General features: G+C 33.9%; 1 protein-coding gene across 6 annotated transcripts in view; it reads right to left on the bottom strand.

Moving 5' to 3' along the window:
• Positions 1 to 19,835, bottom strand: part of Grik2 (glutamate ionotropic receptor kainate type subunit 2) — a 740,066-nt gene that overhangs the window by 156,971 nt on the left and 563,260 nt on the right. For all 6 annotated transcript variants that reach the window (XM_021204375.2, XM_021204374.2, XM_029542109.1 and 3 more), the window contains one exon: positions 12,305 to 12,528. In XM_021204375.2, coding sequence (XP_021060034.1) covers positions 12,305 to 12,528 — 224 coding nt within the window. The remainder of the gene's footprint in view (positions 1 to 12,304; positions 12,529 to 19,835) is intronic.

A 19,835-nucleotide genomic window follows, 5' to 3' on the forward strand; every position in this document is an offset into this window, starting at 1 on the left:
CTGTATAGCTCTGGCCGTCCTGGAACTCACTCTGTAGACCAGGCTGGCCTCGAACTCAGAAATCCACCTGCTTCTGCCTCCCAAGTACAGGGATTAAAGGCATGTGCCATCACTGCCCAGCTAAATCTAGTTCTTATATTTGCAATCATTTTTTTCTGTTCTGAAAGGCTAGACTAATGGAAAAATTCCAGGACAAAATGTTAGGAAAAGTTTAATTAAATTAACTGATTTATTTATTGCATGATACTTACTATAATGTTGCTAGTAGTGACTCAGAGAAGTCAATACCTAGACTGACCGCAATTGGCCATAGACTTCTCCTCTTTCTACAGGTGGATTTATTTAACAGCTGCTGTTTTGTAAAATGTGTCCTGGTATATATCATAATACATTACCACGCTAGGAGTGGGGGATAAAATGCTTAGCAATCTTTTCTTTATGGCTTAAAAAAGGTTGAGAAAAATACTGCTATCTCAGAATATTACATATTAAAGAATTACTTTCACCAAGACTGAATATTTTATAGTACCACATAAGACTTTAGAGTGACACCTGAAAGTAAGTTGATAAATTCTAAATATTAATATAAACCTTTACTTATTCCTATAATCCTAGCACTTGGAAGGCTGAGGAAATGTTTGAGGAAAGCTTTGCCACAGGTTAATTCAAGGCCAGATTGGGCAATTGTGTGAGATACTACTTTGTTCTTCTGTAAGCCTAGGTGGCATTCACTACCAATCACATATCCCATGGTATTATCAATTTTATGTTCTACAAAACTCTTGAGATCACAATATGTTATAGATAATTCTTGCTTGTCAATAATTTTAAATATTAAGGCATGAGTAAAGAAGTGTTTCTTCCTAATGAAAAAACAAGAGCTTGAAGTGGAGAGAAAGCCCAGCGTGTAAGATCACTTCCTAAGGACTCTGGTTTGAATTCAGCATCCACACACAGCTCACAGTCTCTGTAATTTCATTTCTAATACCATTTTCTGTTCTGTGGGCAAAGCTTTTGTTTTCTGTTTTCTTTTTAGGCATAGGATATAGATGATTCCTAGTGTGATGAAACCGTTACTGTGAGGATAATGCTGCCAGGAACACATCCCAGCAGCCTAAAAAGAGCTGTTTTGCTTTGTTTTGTTTGTTTGTTTGTTTTTTCGAGACAGGGTTTCTCTGTGTAGCCCTGGCTGTCCTGGAACTTACTTTATAGACCAGGCTGGCTTCAAACTGTGAAACCTGCCTCTCTCTGTTTTTATCTTTCCTTACTTACAGCAATCAATCAAACACACTCACACACACACACACACACACACACACACACACACACACACACTTAAATATTTGGTGAAGTTTCTTATTAACCACTCATGAAATTAACCAAACCAGGCTCTGAATTGATTATTAAGCCTGCAGAGGACAATTCTCAGCTCCTATGACAATGTTACTGATTACTTTAAAACAATATATTCCTCTCACAATCTCACAATAAATTATAAAAATTATCACTAGGGAGAGTATGTCATGATGTAAAATTGTCCAGTAAAGAATCACTTCTACATTAGTAAATGAAGCACAACAATTCATAAACAATGAAATCACCCCAAACTGAATTATTTGTGACATATTTTCTTCCCATCACAGATATTTTCATATGCAGTTGTCTTTAAAGAACACCTTAACACTTATTTAAAACAATTCCATACTTTCAAAGATACCAATTTAGACTCATGCTAATAAAGGCTAATCAGAATTTGCGTTTAGAAATGCTTCATGTAACTTGTTAAAGCACAATTTCTCTGCCACACTTTCTAGGCTCTAGCCTTTCCCACTCTTTTCCAAATATCTTCTCATATGTTCTGCACATTAGCCCTTTCTACATGGTCTGCTGCAATCCACTTTGATATCTTATTTTTTCCATTCTCCAGGAAATGTAAAGGAGTATCATGCAGAAGTCCCGTGATCCTGACTTACAAAGGCAATTCCATGTAGCTTTCCAATTGCTATGTGCAGAGACACCTTTGGCTGTGGTGACAGTGACTGTAGTTGGGATATATAAACCATGAAAATTTGCTATGGCTATAAAACACAAACTTGTTCACCGACTTAGGCAATTAATAAGTTATCTGTATATTACTAAAAATATATACTATTCCCAAATAAATATGAAACTTAAAAATAAGAATTGAATACATTTTCCATATTTAACATGGATATTAACTGGTTCCCTTAATGCCAGTAAGTTATTTGGAATCAATAAATGGATCAAGAGAGATTAATGAAATGATAAGAATGATAATATTCAGAGATTTGTAATGTATTGATGAAAGTAATTTAATTTATGGAAAAGGAACTAAACATAATAAAATAATGAGCATCTTTGAAACAGGGCTTTCTGAAGACTCATAATTAAAAATAACATTTGTAGAAAATTAACTTTAACAGTAGAGTATAATATACTGATCAATGTTAATATATTTAAAATTTATAATCCTGTACAGCAATATGTTGTTTATTTAATTTTGTCTATAATTGTTTTTGTTTTTATTTTGTGGTTTAAAATTATTTATTACAATCATCTACATATTATACAAAATTTTAGGAAAGTAATAATATTGTTGCTATTGAGTTTTTGTATAGATAAATTTCAGCATAAAAGAAAAATTAATTTTATTCTGAAAACTGGAATCTACTTTCATAATTATACAATGATTTTTCTGCTATTCCATTAGATGGCTATCAATAATTTAACTGCACAATTACATTCAAATAAGAGTGGCTTTAAATTGAGAATTACTAAAAACAAGGTTCAGATTTCAATGCTGTGTAATAAAAAATTTAACTTTATCTTACCCAGTTAAATATTTTTTGAATAGCATTCTAAACATTAAAACTGTTATTTTAAATAAAAATCAGCCCTCTTTCATTTAATATGTTCCTTGTAGACTTACAGGGCATAAGTAAGTAGCTTGTAATATCCACACTAAGGGTATGTAAAGCTTTAAGTCTAGCATCAAAGTCTTAGGGCTGGCTGACTGATACAGCAGGTCATGAGGTGTCTAATACTGAAGCATGAAACAGACTGTACCTTTTTGTATAAATATGGCACTCAAAAGAGAACTAATATCTGATATAAATGCATCATTTAAGTATTAGAAATGATTTAACTGATGTTATCAGGATTACAAAACACATTAATCAGTAGATATTGGCATGCAAGGTACCTAATTTCTTCTTTTACTAATATTGTAATGATAAGTTTTATTTTTGCAAGCACTTCCAGAGTTTTTTTCATTTGTAGACTTTCTGCTTTTTCACCTAAGAAATCAGAAATGTCTTGAAAATACACTGTGTTGTATAAACCAATTAAGTGTCTTAATGTTACAATATAACATAATGGATCTTTAAATGACAAAGTGTCTTAATATACATATGTATACTCTGTATGAAATATATAAAAATCAATAAAATATCTCAGTATTATAATGTACTATGTTGTATCAACTAATAATAAAGTGCTTTAATCTTAGCTATATAGACTGTGTATGTATCATATTAACAAATTATATTAGTATTATACTGCAGCATATTGTATCAACAGATCAGTAAATGAACTTAATATCATGTATGTGCACAGTGAAAATTTCAAAGTTCCTAAAGAAAGCTGAAACATGTTTGAAAATCAATTATTTTACTTTTCTCTACACTATTCAAATTAAGAACTACCAAAATGAGTACTGTTAAATTCTCTACAACTAGATTTGAAACAAAACTTTCAAACCTTTTCAATTAAATGGTTAATTTGAAGCCCTAATTAAAGAAAGAGTGATTTGAACACTTTATAATAAACATTTTTCTTAGAGTGGGACTCTTTTGTATCTATCCGCTTATAAACAGAATTCAGCTTTTCTTTATTATTTTCAAATAACAACTCAGTGTAACAATTGGATAAGCTTATATTGAAACAAACATCCCACCATCCCCAAGCTGAACACAAATAATATTAAGGGAAGCCAGGAAACACTTACCTAATTTATTATGTTAAAATAATATTCAGGTGCATATTCTGAACCAACTTAGATGACAGTTGTAGCCCAACTGTTGATAATATTTATCATGCCAGTAACATTGAAAACCTACCATTTCACCTTTGCTTCAAATATTAAATGTATTAAATTAGTAAGAAATTGTGTTGTAAGTTCATTCACCCCATGTTATCATCTTGGAGTTGAAAGAAGTCATAGCAGAAAGTAATAGATATTTTTTGTAAAATAGTTAATTTAGGTCTATATATTATTTTTCTAATGATAACAAAACCTGTAATATCAAAGTTAGAAAAAATGTAAAATTATGCTTTCTGCAGATTAGAAGTGAAAGTCTGTATTCAAAGTACATTAGGTTAAATATATTCATTCTAGTTTTAAAGTATGAATACATGTAGTTACTATATTAGTGAGACTTTTTATCACAAAGAGTATGAGGTTAATCTCTATATTTCTATGTACACATAAGCAACAGGATTGATATGAAAACAATTTAATTTGAATGATGTAATTATGTAATGGAATGTAAAAAATTATAGCAATTAAGGTGCTGTGGCATGCTCTAATGAATGAAGTTGTACTGGTTGATGATGCTGTATCTCCTACTCATTAATAATTTGGATAGAGTGCATTATTTCACATAACTCGAAAAAATAAAGTCATAAATCACCACTAATTATTTCTTTTAGTTTTCATTTAATATTGATGGAACTTCTCCCACATACATAAATTATAAGGGTACCAAAATAATATAAAATAGCATTTGATTTTCTCAAGAATTTCACAAAGACTTGCTATTTTGTAAGCAAACGAAACTGACAATTTTTAAGAAGAGAATGCAGGTATGTCAATAGGACCGTCATGTAAGTCACCAGGATTTACTGATGTATTTTTCTACATGCTGAAATATTCTAGAAATATATTTTAACATTTCTTATTTGTAAGGCTAGTAAAAATAACAATGGATATACTTTTCACATGAACCTAAAAGTTATTTCAAGAAATTATCTCTTTTGTATAAGAGTATACAGATAATGTGGATGAGAAAATGCTAAAGCATCGTTTCAATACTTAAAGTGATAATAAAAGCATTTTTTTTTTTTAATTTTTAGGAAAATCAAGAAATGTGTTTAACACTTTAAGCAAAACAACATAATGCAATTTTGGTTTTAATGTATTTTCAGCGAGTTTTCTAAATGTGATTTCTTTAGAAAAACCTTCCTTTCTATAACAACAGATATGAATTTTAAAAAGAGAAAAACACTTTTGCTTTTCTTTGTGCCAGAGGTGTGTAACAGGGCCTGGTGTATATTACTCTATAAACACATAGTTGAATAAAGTAGGAGAATAATCATTTTCTGTGAATCTCAGTGTACCCTGTTTGCATACTGTTTGGACTACTTTTGTTCTCTTTCAGAACTTTCCTCCACATGGATTGGGGCAAAAGGCTACACACACAACAGAATGTGTACTTGGAAAAACTCATGAAATAATGTAATAACAGTAAGACAATAGCTTTAGTACATAATTAAAAGTCACATGTACAATAAAAAATGCCTAAATATATTTTTATATTTTTGAAGAAAATGCCATTTAGGAGCACACATTTTCATTGTTGAAAAATATACAGACAAACCAAACCAAATCACTTGTGTATTTTCTGTTGGTGTCTTAATGGTCCTCCTGCACTGCACACACTCTATTGTTCCAAAGTAGAGTTGTATACAATACTTTTGGCCTGACTTGAGTGGACAGTGGAGATTTATCTGCTTCACGTACAATAGAATAAAAGTGCACTGACTTCTGAAGGCCAGTAAATTAAGAACCTTTGTTAGTGTGACTATGAAACCACCCTCCCACCCAAACAGTTTTTCCAGTGTCTGTGGGAAATCAGAGGCATTGTTTTGAAAGCTGACAAGACAAGCCATGTAAAGGGGCAGCTTCTGAAGAACCTTTCTCAGAACTTCAGCTGAAGAAATGGAGCTTCTTGGAAACTAAGAAACATCCAGGAATAAGTATATGATTTGTGGAAAATATGCTTCATTTTCCTCAGCTAGTTGGAACTTCTTAATAGACTTGTAATAGGGTTTCTTTCTTAAAGTCTAAAGAGAGAAATTAATAGAATTACACAGAGTAGAACAGGAATAGAGGTGGGTCTGAGTGGGACAGACCTTAACAGAACAGAATGGCATGGAATAGAAGGAACTGGAATGGAAGGGAATGGAATGGAGTAGAATGAATAGGAGAGATAAAAGAGTTGGGAAACAAATCTTGTGTTCTATTGTTCTTGGTTTGCTAACAACTTAGCCTAAATTAACTGATGACAGATAAGAATATATAGTGGCAACTGCCAAGACTATACTACACTGCAAATACTAAATTTTTCAATATAACATCTTAATAAGCATGAAATTTCAAAACATTAAAAGTAACATAATTATTGTATAAAACATTGATTTGCTAAGTTAGATATTATATATCTTCGTAGTGGAAACCAGTCATTACAGGTTGCACATAGACCTCAGATGCTTTTTGTCATGATATTTGTAGAATGGGCATACTGGACAATAACCTAAAAATGAGAGTCATCTTGTGCAGGAGTCTCTGGTCTCAGTTGTGTTATTGAATCAAGAATAGACACCAAAGGTATATATATACCATTAGAAAACTGGAGTATTAATTATCCTCTAATTCATTGATTTTTCTTTTGTCTTGGCAGTAAGAAAAAATAATTTGGGAGCCTGACTGTACTGGCTGATCATTTATCCTGCATGTGCAAGACCTTGGGTTTGTCACAAAGGACTACAAAGCAAATAGTAGGGGGAAAAGAGAAGAAAAAATAATTTAAGTTTATTTGGAAAATAATTTTGTAGCCATGTAAATACTAGCAAAAGATGTAAAAATTTTCTCAAAACTAAATGGCAACAATTATTTGATTACAGAAGGTTACTTAAAAATTCACTGTAATCTTATATTGTCTTTGCATTACTTATTTTTCTTCTAATTTATATTTTTAATGTCCTGAAATTACAAAACTGAGAATTGAAAAACATGTTTATTATGTCCTCTAGGAATTAGAACTGACCTCCTGCTCATAGTCCTATGATTTCAGTTAAGACCTCTGTTGCTTGAAATACCTATATAACAGTTTTAATCAAATGTTATTTCACTCAGTCCCAATTGGCTTTGTTCTACTAACACAACAAATGAAGTCACAATACCTACTTTATAACAATGGCGATTTTCTAAGTTCAGGTTGAAAGGATGTGCTGTTTTCTAAGTGGATTGGCAAGTGACTACTGAGATAAGAAAATAATTTCCCTGTAGTCTTAGCCTCATGATGAATAAAACCATTTTAGTCTGTTGTTTGAGCATGCCTTTCGATTAAATCTGTGATGACCATTAGACAAATCTTAATACATAATCAGTTTTAATGATCCTTTTCATGTGTGTAAGAGGCATATTAAAACAGAAATTACTAAGAGCCAATTTCTGAAAACATTCTAGGAAGATTGCTAAATGGGAAGGAAATTGCAAATATGTTTTCATAAAATGTGTCTATCTGAAAAATCACATTTTTTAAAAATACAGTAAAGCATTACCTAAGCAATGCTAAAGAAAGGTAAATTTAAATGGTGTCCTGAGTAAGAGGTTGGCACACAACAAAATTGGCATTTCATTTCAATGTGGCAACAGTTCTTCTGACAGTCAATTACTTTACCATTGAACATTTACCAAAAAAACAGTTATCCATTCCTAAGTACATAATAGCCCATTGTTGCCAGTGTCCATAAGATGTCACCAATAATTCAGTGGGAATATAAAAGCTACAATATAATGCTCAGGAACTAAAATCAATGATGCTAATGTGTGAATTTTGGACATGGGTTTCTGAAGTTAGTAAACCATCAAAGATAGTGTTTAAAACCAACGAGTTGTAAGAGGAAGACAGTTTTGTTTTTAAATTATAAGAACTCCACATGAGACAAAGGCTTGACGTTTTTGTGATAAAAAGCCATGTTAGAACTAAAGTATACTGCAAGACAGTCCCAGAAGTAACCGCGATTATAAAACTTCAAGAGATATTAAGAGTTAATTCTTCACTACTTTACTCAACAATATAAGTTATTATTCTAATATTCTAAAAAAATCACAAAAGTAAGTGACATAAAATATATGTTTTTAACTTAATAAAATTTTCTATTTTCAACACATCAAATATTCTTTAGTTTGCTATTCTGTTGAAGAAACAAATCAGTTAATATTATTTGGTTTTATTTATATTTTTCCTATGGGTGATTGCATTATTTTGTTCAGATAAGAAGCCTAAAGTGTAGCTGTGTATCAAGATTCTTATAAAAGTTTGTGTAAGAATGTGATTTCTTTTCAGGTTATTTACAGTTCATTTCCTGACCAGTACTTAGTGAATAACTGGGTGACATCAATCCTGTTGGAAGAAAATGTGTACATCACTATTCCTTCATTTGGATTTTGATCCATTATGCATCTCTGTACTACAAACTGTAAAAATCCCAAAACAAAATTTGGATATAGTATTTCAGGAGCTCTGGTTGCCCTTGAGATACCTATTGTTGAAAGAAAATTTCTCTGCTATCTATGGCAATTTCATTTAATGGGAACTTAGCCCATTTTATAAATAACTTATTGTTAGCAGTCTCTATTTGTTTAATGTGGGAAATATTTGAAGCAAGGTGAAAAACACATCTTGAGTGGGTGCCATGATCAGCCTTTTCATGTGACTATTTCTCACTAGAAATATAACTAAATTAAAGCAAATGACAAAGAAAGAAATAGGCAGGATTAAGAAATAGTATAACTAAGTGAATCCTATCACAGACAAGAGTTATTTCTGTCTGTCAAGAGTAAATGCTAAGATATGTGGAACAGGGATAGTTATTGTCTAGAAAGCAATATCCCTGCCTTCCACCTATGCCTAAACGAGTTCTCAGTAATTCAGAGAAGGATGCTGATTGTGTCATTATGCTACAAATAATATCTCAGGTGTTTATAAAGGCCATATGACATAGTAAACCACACATAGGTATCTGAAACATTGTTTTCTTGGTAACCATTCAATGTACCTAGACATTTGTAAAGTACTTGTATGTATGTTCCTTTGAAATTAAAGGTAAGAAAAATATTTTAATGAGTAAACAAAATTATATACTTTAAAATTGAGCTATAAAAGAATAAATGTTACCAATTTCTATCGAGTTTAAAATTTTTATAAAACTAATATTATTAATATAATAATATAGTCTGCATCCACTAGGTATTAAGAGACTGCTAATAATTTGTCTATTTTCTACTATTTATAGTTGATGTTTTATATGTTTAATATATGTTATTTTATGAATATAATTTAATTTATATAGTATCCTAAAAAGTATAGATTTAGGAATATTATATATATATTAGATTGCTAAAAGCATATATATATATATATATATATATATATATATATATATATGCTTAATGAAAAAATATATTCAACCAAACATTTTCTTGAAAGTACCACATGGTAGAATTCTTAATATAATATAAACAATATATATATATATTAATATATAGAAATATATTTATATATGTATATAAATGCATTTATTATATATGTTTAAATCTATAAATATATGTGTACACCTATGGGGAATTATATTTTTACATTAATAGAAGTGGGAAGACCCAGCCTAAGTATAGATGCAAAAGTTTTTTTGGCCTAATCTCATAGACTGTATAAAAGAGAAAGACTAAGCTACACATAGATTTCATTGCTATTTGCAGACATAGTGTGACTAGCTGCTTCATGCTCTGCTGATTCAACTTCCTACTAATGATGTCTGTGGCTTCTAATACGAGCTAAAATAAACCTGCTATCTTTTAATGTTTTGGTCACTGTATATTATCACAGCAACATTAACAAAAACTAACATAAACCTAAAAGTTTTGTTTGTTTGTTTGTTTGTTTGATTACTTGTTTTCCACACTAGGGTTAGCAAATGCTAAACATATGCCATGCCAGTAAACTACACCACCATTAAATAGGTTTCTTTCTCCTTTCCATATTAATGGAATATTAAAGAATGTACTGAAAACATAAGTATTAAAAAGTATTACATCTTTAGTAATAATGTCAGTGATTAAGTGTATATCTTTGCATTATATAATGTTAACTCTAAAGTAAAATAAAAATTTTGTAATTTTTAAAATTCAAAACAAATATTATACTTCAACTTGATTTAGAAGAGCAATTAAGTCATAACCAATGCATTTCCTCTGAACTTGTGTTTCATGGGTTGCATCCATACTAGAAGAATAAATTTTATACAAACTCATTCGAATTTTGGGCTCACTCAAGAAATTTACCTGAACATAGTCATTCTTCTTTTAATCTTAACTTTAAACATTTATTTTTAAAAATTGGACATACTTTAGACCATGCAATTATTAGCAATGGTAAGCAAATATATTCTAAGAACTTACATATATATTTACACTCTTTACCAAGACTATTAACTATCACACATTTATTAATAAAATACCTATGAGTTTTCTGATAAAGTTTTGTTTTGCTTTATTTTTTAGATATTTGATAGATTATTTTCCTATCTTTGAGTAAGAAAGCAGGATAATTTCAAATCTGCTCATTAAATAAAATAGCTAGTAATAAATGTAGTCAGAAACTCTCTTAAACTTAGAGGCAATTGAAAATGTCAAACTACATGACTTTATATTTTTAAATGCAATAAAATGTCATTTCTTTAAATGGTATTTCTCTTTTTATCTATTTAATCAATAAAGGTAACACCTCAAATTAACATCTCCATTTTACAAAAACTGAGAGTTATAAAAATATTTTGAACAGCTAGAAAAATCTTATATTTAAACAACATGTCTTTTATAAGTTAATATAACCAAAGCTGGAAAATGAACTCAAGAGTCTAGTTCATATGTTCCAAGCTAAGTAGTTTTTTTTTTTTTTTTTTTTGAGACAGGGTTTCTCTGTGTAGCCCTGGCTGTCCTGGAACTCACTCTGTAGACCAGGCTGGCCTCGAACTCAGAAATTCACCTGCCTCTGCCTCCCAAGTGCTGGGATTAAAGGCATGCGCCACCACGCTCCGCTTTAGTAGTACTGTTTTTTAACATAACTGGTTCCTCTATGCTTCCTCAGGACAGTGTTAGGTGCCTTTCTCTTAGGCTATTTTTATGCAGAGTAGGTTCATGTGAAGACACAAAAGGATAGTTGTTCTGTGTTGTAGGTGGAAAGTGTATAGGACATCACTAATTCTACAAATACTTGGTCTTAATTTTCTGAATACTTATGAAGTAGAGTGGCTTGTGGTGGTAACTAAACAAATATTTATCCAAAGACAATGTAATGATCTTCTTGATTTTTTTCCATTGATCACAGAAAAGCAGAAACTAAAAGGTCATGTATTTCAAACTCTAAATTCTAATTTTGAGGAAGAATAAAAAACTACAAAAAATAAAAACCTTTAAGAACCTCTACTATGCAATTTCAATTGCTGTATGGCCGCTTAGTACAAATAAATGCAAATTATAGTGGTCTTAAGTTGTCGATTCTCAACGTTAAACTAGTTATGTAAAATGACAAATATATAAAATATGCTATATACACTTTATTTTATTGTTTATCTAAACGAAAAACTAGTCAATTCTACTACTAGGAAAATTGCATTGACTTTATCATAGAATTTCAAAAGAGGACAACGATTTTCAAAAGCATCTTAATAATAAAAATGAAAAAATATGATTTCTTATTTAATATTGACTATGGGGCACATAAATGCATATAGTCATAGATTATGAAAATTTCTATCAACATAGATGTCTACATCTAAAATAATAATTCTTTTTTTCCATAAAATATATAACCTCAAAAATATAATGGACTTCAGTGTCATTATACCAGCCATAAAAGTATGAATCTTGCATCACAATTAAAATTTCAAATGAAGAAGAAAACTAAGTTTTAAAAATTTGGACTCCTTATATTTTGGTTAAAAAGAGAAAAATACTTCCTGCCACATTTGCAGCTTACTGACACAACCAGCATGCTTTCTGCCTCAAAAGGCAGCCTACTCATGTGATTCGTAGAAGTTTGTAAGTCTTCAGCACCCCAGGAGAAAGAAAGACGAGAAAGGAGATTGTGACTTTTGACAATTATTAGTTAGAAAAAAGAGGTAACAATTGCCAAAAAAATCACAAAAGTGAGCATGTTACCTGGCTATGACAAAGAGCACACAACTGACACCCAAGTAAGCCAGCAGAATATACATCCAGATATCAGGGGAGAGAGGGTTCAGGAAGGAGAAGACGCCTGGGTTGGTACCATTGGGCTTGCGGTACAAAATACTTATTCCAAGTGTCATAAACGGCTTTGAAAAGTCGATGACCTTCTCACGAACATAGGTAATAGCCAGTGGAGCAACTGCAAGGTCAGCTTTCTGTAGAGAGAAACATAAAAAGGAAAAAAGGAAAAAAATATTGCTAAGTCACCAGTAAAATATTTATAATTAAAGACTTTATACATGAGAATTTCTGTAATGATTATGGTAAGATACACAACATTCTTTACCCTGAAGAGATGATTTACGATTTAAGAAGTTACCCATTCCTATCTGATTCCAGATTTCTATGTCAGTCTTCATAATAACTAGTTAGCAAAAGGAAAGACAATTTTGGGAATAAAAAAATGAAACCAATGTATATACAATAAATGTCATTTTTTTTTTTACTGAAACGTCAGAGTTGTTTTTACTGTATACCTTAACAGTCATATTTATCTATTATATCTGTCTACATATATTGATTGAATGACAACTTCAGTAATAATTATGTCAAACTTTTTAGCTTAGAATCAGAGAAACATTTTCTGGGCCAACAGGATGGCTCAGCAGATACAGACACTTGCTACCATGCCTAACAACCTGAGTTCCATCACAGAAACACATATGGTAAGAAAAACCAGACACTCACAAGTCATCTTCTGAATTCTACGTGCATAGGTGCATAGTGCCAACAATCGTACACAGAGCTCATCATGCATTTGTGCATGTGCATGCATGCATGCACACACACATATAGACATGACAAGAATTTATTAATAAATTATAATTTTTAAAGAAAATACAGGAGTTTGTCTTAAGCATGTAATCTTTAAATGGTTAAAACATTCTTTAAGTAATTTAAATATGATTGTTCCATACTACCCCAAAAGTTCTATTTCTATTCCTTTAATTTGTTTTATATCATTATCATTTAATAAAAATCCCTAAAGCCCTACCTAAACCATATTAGAAAATGAGTTTTTTCTTTTCTCTTTTTGCTTTTGCCTTTTTTCACATTATCTCCTTTTATTGAAAATAGACTTTTTTTTCATATACTATGTTCAGATTATAGTTTCTTCTCTGTGTACTCTTCCCAGGTCCTCCCCTTTGCCTCTTCTACCTAGATATATTCCCTTTCTCTTTATCATTTAAAAAAAATCAGGCTGCTAAAAGTTAATATCATGACAAAATAAGATTTCAAATTTTCAAAAAGTTGTTAATCTTCGATTGTATTTTAAATATCTTAAAACACCAATGCTTTTAAGTCACCATTTTACAACCACATATCCAGGCAGAATTGATTGAAGTAACTTCTTTAGAAACACACTGCTCTACCTAAGGTTAGAAGCCAACAACCCCACTCACAGATATCAAATGAATTCCCAGATACCTCCCAGATCCCCAACAGCACTCCCTCCCATTGCCAATATTCTAGCCCACAATTCTGTTATCAAAGGCCAGTTAGATACCTGGAACCAAGCAGCCCTCTGCTCCATCAGAAGTCATGCTTGTACCTGGAAACCCAGAGGCAACACTAGTACCAAGAATATCAGAAATACCCTGCTTTACCAGAGACTACAACAATACCCTAAACCACACAGGCCAAGTGATGTTGCACAATTCAGACCAGAAAGGCCATGCCTCTACCCCAAACCTCAGAGGTAATACAGTCCTGCAAAACATCAGCAGAAACACCCTAACAAATAAGAACTATTTGATGACCAGAAGCACAGACGACTTTGGCAAGAAGACCTGAATGGAAACAGAAACCAAGGGAAAATACATCCATCTAATTAAGATTTACTCAGAAATTAGGAAACTAAACCTAAATTATCACAAACCCACTTGCATACAGATCAGTGAAAGAACACAGTCAACAACAGCCAGGACAATACAGTACAACCAAAACTCAGCTATCCTACTAGGTCAAGCCCTTCATATTCTAACACAGCTGAAACACAGAAACACACACACACACACACACTCAAACATGAAAACCAATATTATAGGCCAGGCGTGGTGGTGCACGCATGCCTTTAATCCCAGCACTTGGGAGGCAGAGGCAGGCGGATTTCTGAGTTCGAGGCCAGCCTGGTCTACAGAGTAAGTTCCAGGACAGCCAGGGCTATATAGCGAAACCCTGTCTCAAAAAACAAAAAAAACCAAACAAATAAACAAACAAAAACAATGTTATATGATGGAGGCCCTTAAAGATGAATTGAACAAATTACTTAAAGAGATTCAAGAAAACAAAAATAAAAAATAGGGGGAAGTTTTTATTAAGAAAGCCAAGGGAAGGGGGGACAGAACATGAAGGAAGTAAATAAAACTGTAAACAAACAAGCAAAACAAAAAACACATTTACAACAGAATCAAATTTAAGAAATATATTTCTTCTAACTCAGCCATACAGAGGATACTAGAATGAAAAATATAACACAAGGGGGTAAACTACATCCCCCCCCCAAAAAAAAACCCACAAGAAATTATACATTTCACAACAAACTCAAGAGAATCAAAAACACATATCATCACCTCCAACAACAAAATTAGCAGGAACTAACAATTATTTTTCTTAATTATCTCTCAACATCAAAACTCCTCAATAAAAAGATACAAGGTAACAGACTGGATACATAAATAGGATCCAGCATTTTGCTGCATACAAGAAACTCAGCAACAAAGACAGGCACTACCTGTGAGCAGAGCGCTGGGAAAAAGTTTTCCAAGCAAACAGTCATCATGAGTTTTGCAGGCAAATGGATGAAACTAGAAAATATCATCCTGAGTAACTCAGACAGAGAATGACATGCATGATACAGGCTTACTAATAAGTGCCTATTAGCCAAAAGTACAGAATACCTAGGATACAACCCACAGAACTCAAGAAGGTTAACATTCAGAATAGCCCAACTGAGGATGTTTAAATCCTACTTAGGAGGGAGAAGAAAACAACCATGAGAGGCAGAAGGAAGAAGGAAGAAGGAATCAGTGGGAGAGAGGGGAGGAGGAGGGGCATAGGGAAACATGATTATGTATGTGTGGAGGTGGCAGACAAGAGAGAAGCACTGAGGGCCAGCAGAATGAATGCACATATGCAGCCTCACATGAGTGGGAACTGATGGGACCCTCTACAAAGTACCAGAGAACTGGGGAGTGAGAGACTCTCAGGACTCAAAAGAAGGGAACTTAGGTGAAATGCCCAACAGTGGGGAGAGATTATTAACAGAGTCTACCTCCAGTAGAAAGACACAACATCAAGTGGAGGGATGGGGTTGCCATCACACCATTAAAGCTCTGACCCTGTCTAAAAGAACTATAGGGACAAAAATGGAGGAGAGACTGAGGGAAAGGTAGTCCACTGACTGACTCAACTTTGGATCCATCTCAAGGGAAGGCTGTATGGCTTGACACTACTACTAATGATATTGTGATCTTACAGGCAGAAGCCTCGTATGGCAATCCTCTGAGAGGCCTGACAAACAGGTGACTAAGACAGATGCAGATACTTATTCTCAACAATTGGACTGAAATCTGGGACCCCTGTACTTGAATTAGGGAAAGGCTGGAAGGAGCTAAGGAGGAGGTAGACCCCATAGGAAGACCAGCAGTCTCAACTAAACTGAACCCCTGAGATCTCTCAGACAGTGAGCTAACAACCAGGCAAGCATACCAAGTCTTGTCAGAGGCCCCTGACATATTCAGCAGAGGAGTGCCTACTATGGCCTCAGTGGGAGAAGATATGCCTAACCATCCAGAGATCTGAGGCCCCTGGGAGTGGGGAGGCCTGGTGGTGAAGGCAACCTCTTGGAGACAGGGTTTAGGAAGAATGGGAAGAATAACTGTAGGGTGCTGATGGGATTGCAAAAAAAATTCTAAGTAATAAAAAAAATGTTTAACATCCTTAGTTATCAGGGAAATATAAATCAAAACAACCCTGAGATTCCATCTTACGCCAATCAGCATGGGTATGATCAAAAATTGAAGTGATAGCACATTCTGGAGAAAGGAGAACATTCCTCCATTGCAGATGGTATTGCAAATTGGTACAAACACTCTGGAAATCAATTTGGAGGTTGCTTAGAGGATTGGACATAGAACTACCTGAAGACGCAGCTATACAATTCCTTGGCATATATCATAAAGATGCTCCACCATCCCTAAAGAACAAGTGGTCCACTCTGCTCATAGCAGCCGTATTCATAATAGCCCAGAACTAAAAGCAATTCAGATGTCCCTCAACTGAAGAATGGCTACAGAAAATATGCTTCATTTACACAGTGGGATTCTATTCAGCTATTAAAAATGAGAACATCATGAATTTTTCAGGCAAATGGATGTTACTAGAAAATATTATCCTGAGTGATATAATCCTGATCCCAGAGTACATGCATGCTATGTACTTACTGATAAGTGAATGTTAATCAAAAAGTACAGAATACCCATGATTCACTCCACAAACCCAAAGAAGTTATATAAGAAGGAACACCCAACTGAGGATGCTTCAGTCCCACTTGGGGTTGGGGGGCAAATAATCACAAGAGGAAAATGGAAGGAAAATCCTGTGTAGGACAGGGGAGAAGGAAGGGCCAAAGAGGGCAGGAGACAAGAGAGAAGTCCAGAGAGCCATTAGCATGAATGGATATAAGAGCTTCCAGGGGTAGGAGATGGAGGGAAATTCTAGAAAGTCCTAGAAACTCAAGATGTGGAAGGCTCTCATGACTCAATGTGGGTGACTTTAACTGAAATACCTAAGAGTGAGGAGAAAGATATTGCAGAGTACAAACTCCAGTTGAAAGAAGGGGAAACCAACACAACTTCAAATTTTTTGACCCAAAGTTGTTCCTGTCTGGAAGAAATACAGGGACAAAAATGGAACAGAGACAGAAGGAATAGCAAACAATTTGTGGCACAACTTGAGATCCATCCTGTACTTGGGTACCAAACACTGACCCTATTACTGATGCATTGTGCTTGCAGACAGGAGTCTAGCATGGCTGTCCTCTGAGAGTCTTAACCAGTAGCTAATTGAGGCAGATGCAGATACTCCCAGCCAACCATTAGACAAAGGTTGTGATTCTCTATGGAAGAGTTAGGGTAAGAATTGAAAGAACTGAAGGGGATGGCAATACCATAGGAAGATTAACACTATCAACTAACCTGGACTCCTGTGAGCTCCCAGAGACTAAGCCACCAACCAAAGGGCATACACGGTCTGGTGAGAGACCCCTGGTACATATGAAGAAGAGGACTGACTGTCTTGTCTAGTTCCAATGGGTGAGTATGTGCTTAATTCTTTAGACTTGATGCCCCAGAAAAGAGGAATGCTGCAGAAGTGGGCACCATCTCACAGAAGAAGGGAAGGGGGAATAATGTGAAGAACTTTGGGAAGGGAGGACTGGGAGGGTGGGATAAGATCTGAGATGGAAATAAATAAAAGTTAATTAAAATACATAAAATATGTTCCCATAATAAAAGAATTTAAGACAGTGAAAATGTTGTAAAATCTGTAAACAAACAGAAAACATAAACAGAAAAAATATAAACTGAGGAAATGACAGAGATGGAAAATCTAGGTATGTTAATAGGAAATACAGATAGAATATCACCAACAGAATACTATATGGAAGAGTTATACTTTGTCATGGCAGATACAATAAAAGAAATTGATACATCAGTCAAAAATGTTCAGTTTTTAAAATTCCTGATACAAAACATGGAGGAAATCTAAGACACTATGAAAATATCAAACCTAAGAATAATAGGAATAGAAGAAGAAAAATAATCCCAGTTCAAAGGCCAAATTAAAAAAAAATTAGCAAAATCATTGAAGAAAATTTTCTTAACCTTAAGTAAACATACAAATGTTCAAGAAGCTTACAGAACACGAACTAGTTTGGATCAGAAAGCAAGTTTTCCACACCACATAATAAGAAAAACACTAAATATACACAACAAAGAAAGAATTTTAATAACTACAAAGGAAAACAGCCACATAAAGGCAGAATTATTAGAATTATACCCAATTTCTCAAAGGAGACATGAAAAGCCAGAAGGACCTGGATTTGTAGACCACAGATGGCAGCCCAGACTACTAAACCCAGCAAGACTTTTGATCACCATAGATTAACAAAACAAAATATTCCATAAGAAATCAAATTTATTTTCCTTCCTTCCTTCCTTCCTTCCTTCCTTCCTTCCTTCCTTCCTTCCTTCCTTCCTCCCTCCCTCCCTCCCTCCCTCTCTCTCTCTCTCTCTCTCTCTCTCTCTCTCTCTCTCTCTCTTTCTTTCCTTCTTTCTTTCGGTTTTTCAAGACAGGGTTTCCCTGTATAGCCCTGGCTGTCCTGGAACTCACTTTGTAGTCCAGGCTGGCCTCGAACTCAGAAATCTGCCTGCCTCTGCCTCCAGAGTGCTGGGACTAAAGGTGTGTGCCAACATGCCGGCTCATGAAATCAAATTTAAATATCTATTAATAAATCCAATGCTACAAAAGTACTGCAAGGAAAACTCCATCCCAAGGAGGCTAACTACACTCATAAAAACATAGAAAATACATAAACTCACAAAAGGAAAAGCTAAAGAAGTGAAGTATATACACACACAGACACACACATGCACATACACATGCACAAGCCCACAAACAAAACATACCGCACACACACACACACACACACACACACACACACACACACACATACACACACACACACACAAACAAACAATATCAACACCAACCTGAAAACAAAATATCAGAAATTCACAATCATTTGTTATTAATATATCTCAATATCAATGAACTCAATTTCCCAATAGATAGATACTGGCTAACAGGGCACACACTAAAACTACCTAGCCATGAAAGACAGATGTTACCTCAGAGTTAAGGGCAGGAAAACATTTTTCTTTTCTTTTCTTTTTAATTAGATATTTTCTTCATTTACATTTCAAATGCTACCCTGAAAGTCCCCTATACCCTCCCCCTGTCCTGCTCCCTAACCCACTCACTCCTGCTTCCTGGCCCTGGCATTCCCCTCTACTGGGGCATATAATCTTCAAAAGACCAAGGGCATCTCCTCCACTACCATCTTCTGCTACATATGCAACTAGAGACACGAGCTCTGGGGATACTGGTTAGTTCATATTCTTGTTCCTCCTATAGGGATGCAGACCCCTTCAGCACCTTGGGTACTTTCTTCAGCTTCTCCATTGGGGGCCCTGTGTTTCATCCAATAGATGACTGTAAGCATCCACTTCTGTATTTGCCAGGCACTGTCATAGCCTCACAAGAGTCAGCTATTATCAGGGTCCTGTGAGCAAAATCTTGCTAGCATATGCAATAGTGTATGCATTTGGTGGCTGTTTATGGGATGGATCCCCTGGTCGAGCAGTCTCTGGATGGTCCTTCCTTCTGTCTCAGCTCCAAA

The sequence above is a fragment of the Mus pahari genome, chromosome 9 (genome assembly GCF_900095145.1).
Source record: "Mus pahari chromosome 9, PAHARI_EIJ_v1.1, whole genome shotgun sequence".
In the NCBI taxonomy this organism is placed as follows: domain Eukaryota; kingdom Metazoa; phylum Chordata; class Mammalia; order Rodentia; family Muridae; genus Mus; species Mus pahari.